Source organism: Petaurus breviceps, unplaced genomic scaffold (assembly GCF_028583685.1).
Source record: "Petaurus breviceps papuanus isolate PSGF00001 unplaced genomic scaffold, PetGlider_PUasm1.0 185, whole genome shotgun sequence".
In the NCBI taxonomy this organism is placed as follows: Eukaryota; Metazoa; Chordata; class Mammalia; order Diprotodontia; family Petauridae; genus Petaurus; species Petaurus breviceps.
The window spans coordinates 42001368-42004513 of record NW_027185797.1 but is presented as its reverse complement, the minus strand read 5'-3'; the positions used below and the strand labels follow the sequence as shown (position 1 = coordinate 42004513).

Here is a 3146-nt window from a genome sequence, read left to right as displayed (position 1 = left end):
CCCCCCCCAGCCTGTGTCCTGTCCCGCATTCCTCCCCTCCCGTGCCTGCCCCGCTCCCTGCTTCTGGCGCCTGTGTCCTGTCCCGGACTCCTCCCCCTTCCCCCTGCCCCTGGGTCACGTCCCGAACTCCTTTGCACCCCCCATCCTGTGTCCAGTCCCGCACTCCTCCCCCTTCCCCCCGCCCCTGTGTCACCCCCCACACTCCTTTGCCCCCCACCCCGCCTGTTTCCTGTCCCGTTCCCCCCACCCCCCTCCCGTCCCTTCCCCGTCCCCTCTCCCTCGCGGGGCCTGTCCCCAACTCCCCCTTCCCGGCCCGCTGAGCCCCGTGTCCTCCCGCAGGCTTCTTCCTCCTGGGTGGCTTGTGCGTATTCTACGGCGGAGCCTCGTATATGGCTGGCCTGGCCTCGCTCCGGCGGCCCATGATGATGTCTCTGGGCGGAGCGCTGGTCGGGGGCGCGGCGGTGGTCTCTGTAGGCCTGCTCTGGGCCTGTGCCGTGGGCCTCTACCTGGGCCAACTGGAGCTGGAGGTGGAGGGACCCGAACCCGAGCCGGGCCTGGAGCCGGACGAAGCAGATGAGGAGGAGCCACCGGCCGCCAGGGCCGGCCCGCCGCGGGGCCAGGCCAAGTGAGGGGCCGCGGGCACGGCCTGAGCACGATTAAAGGCTGCCGAACACACACCGAAGACTCTGCGTTTTGGTTTGGGGTAGTGGGGGTGGGGAAGGGAGGCTTCCGTCACCACCCCAGCAGTGCCCCGAATCTGAGCCCCAGCTGGCCTGCTGCCCCACTCCCGGAGCTCTGACCTGGTCCCAAATGGAATACCGCAGTGCAGGCCAGGGGCGCCCCATCTCCCGGTCCGACCCCACAATTCCCTCTGGTGTCCTTGAATTTCTCTAGGATCGTAGACAAGACCTCCAGGCTCCTCTAGTCCACCCCCACCCCCATTTTTACATGGGAGGAATTGAGGAGGGCCCCAGTGGTTCACTGGGCTGCTAGATGCCCGATCCGAATCCAGAAGCTTCTGCTAAACCAGCTGTTTCCAGGCAGAAGCCTTGGTGGCCCAGCCCCTGCCTCCCCAGTCCTTTGTTCCTCTGCTAGGGTTCTGCTTTCCCTCCCCCCTCCAGGCTTCAGTTTCTCCAACTCAGAAATGGCGGGTATGGCTGCAATGATCCTTCAGCTTCTACTCTGCTGTGTTTGTCTTTCATTCTGGAAAGAGACCATGGCATCCGGGAGATGACGGTGACTTGCAGTTGACTTGATTTGAGTGAGGGAGAGTTGTGCAAGGTCACCAGCGTCACTTTCTCCTCCAGAGCCCTCTGGGTCCAGAGGACTGGCCATGGCCCAGGATCCAGTGGTCCAGGACCCTGGCCCTTTTAGGCTAAGGCATTTTCATTTACTCACTGACAGTGAGGTAAGGCCCATTCAGTGAATAGGCCTCTTTATTACCCTTCCCTCACTCAAATCAAAGTCAACCACAGGTCATATCATTTCCCTGACACCGTGGTCCTCTTGGAAAACTAAGGACAAACACAACTGTGAGTAGAGGGAGAGTAGACCCAGCAGCTTGAATTTACCAACTAGTTGGGCAGCTCAGCCTGTCCTCTCCAAAGGAAGGTAAATTTTGGTGGCCAGAAGCTGTCCACTTAACTTGGGGTTTATTGGCTAGATTCCTTCCTTCCTTCCTTCCTTCCTTCCTTCCTTCCTTCCTTCCTTCCTTCCTTCCTTCCTTCCTTTCCTTCCTTTTTCTTTCTCTTTCTCTCTTTTTCTTGTTTTTCTTTTCTTAACCCAGTTCACTCTGAAACTCAGATTGGACCACAAAAGGTCCCTGCCCATGCTCCACTTAATGGCTGAATTTTGGGCCCTCCTGGCTTAGTAACTGTTTCTCTTTGGAACAGCAATGCTGAGGGTCTTCCCCTCCCAGTTTGATTTTTTCCCTTTTTTTTTTTTTAATTCTAATTAAAGGGGCCATCCCTTGACTCATTTCTTAAAACACAGTTATTTGGTAACTGTTATCCTACTTACCTGGGCCAAAGATTTGTCTGCTCCAAAAGTCATAGGTTTTAAGAGGCAGTTGAGAATTTGAACCCAAGTATTCCCCCCCCATTGCTCCTTTCTAGGGGTTCCCAAAAGGATTCCCTGGAAACGCTGGCTCTTCCTAATCGCTCCTAGCTCAGCCGAATGGGGGCAACAAAGCTGGTCAGGAAGCCACAGTTGAGGAATGCTGTTTAATTCTCCCCCCAAGCCCAGCCCTGGCCTGGAGAAGGGACTGGGTTCAGCCTCCAGCTGTGACATGGGGCCAGTGGCTGCTCTTCAGGAGTCTCCTGTACCTGACTCCTGGGGAGGGGAGCCCATGCTGGAGCTTGGAGCAGCTCCACCCCACTTGTCCACAATGCCAGCCAAGCCCCCCACCCTCCTCAGTCCCCTTTCCTGTCTGGTCCCAGGAAGGGTACACTGGGGTAGAGGGCATCAGGAAAGGTTGGCCCTGGGCCAGTGAGCCTCTGGAGATGCTGATAGACAAGCCCTGGGGTGGGCAGTGCCAGGCCCAGCTCAGCCGGCCCATAGCGGATGGTGCTGGTATAGAGGCCCCTGGCAGGGGCTAGGTAACCAGCGTGGACCAGAGTAGGTGGGGATGGTGAATCGGGGGGAGAAGGGGGCCTGTGGAAGGGCTCCCCGGCTGTGTAGGAGGCTGCATAACTCCATGGCCTCATGGTCTCCCGCTTCAAGCTCCCTGCTCGGATGACAGAGGTGAATTCAGGCCGGGGAACTGGGTGTCTGGACTCCCCGTCATCACTGTCCTCACCGCCTTCCCCACCAGTGGTCTCTCCTTGTCCACTGCTTCCTCTGGTGGGTTCCAGTTTGATGCGCTTGCCCGGGGCATGACGGGCCCCAGGCTCAGGCTGGGAGGCTCCCTGCTCCCCCTCCACCTGGGCTTTGGACTCTGAAAGAGAAAATGACTGTCACGTGCTACATGATTGAACAGGGTGGAATGACCACTCTGCACCTCTTTTCCTCATCTGGAAAATGAAAGGATTGGGTAATATGATCTCCAAGGCCTCTCTATCCCATGCTTTATGTTCTAACATTCTTCCAGCTCTGACATTCCCTGTTGTAAGGCCTCTCCCAGCCCTGACATTCCCTGTTCTAAGGCC

General features: G+C 57.8%; 2 protein-coding genes across 2 annotated transcripts in view; one reads left to right on the top strand and one right to left on the bottom strand.

Annotated features, from left to right (window-relative positions):
* Positions 1-677, top strand: part of TMEM160 (transmembrane protein 160) — a 3738-nt gene extending 3061 nt beyond the window's left edge. Inside the window, exon 3 of the mRNA XM_069089107.1 lies at positions 340-677. Within this exon, the coding sequence (XP_068945208.1) occupies positions 340-629 (290 nt within the window). The 3' untranslated portion in view covers positions 630-677. The remainder of the gene's footprint in view (positions 1-339) is intronic.
* Positions 678-2411: 1734 nt separating this feature from the next.
* NPAS1 (neuronal PAS domain protein 1) overlaps positions 2412-3146 on the bottom strand; it is a 15628-nt gene continuing 14893 nt past the window's right edge. Inside the window, exon 11 of the mRNA XM_069088288.1 lies at positions 2412-2935. Within this exon, the coding sequence (XP_068944389.1) occupies positions 2412-2935 (524 nt within the window). The remainder of the gene's footprint in view (positions 2936-3146) is intronic.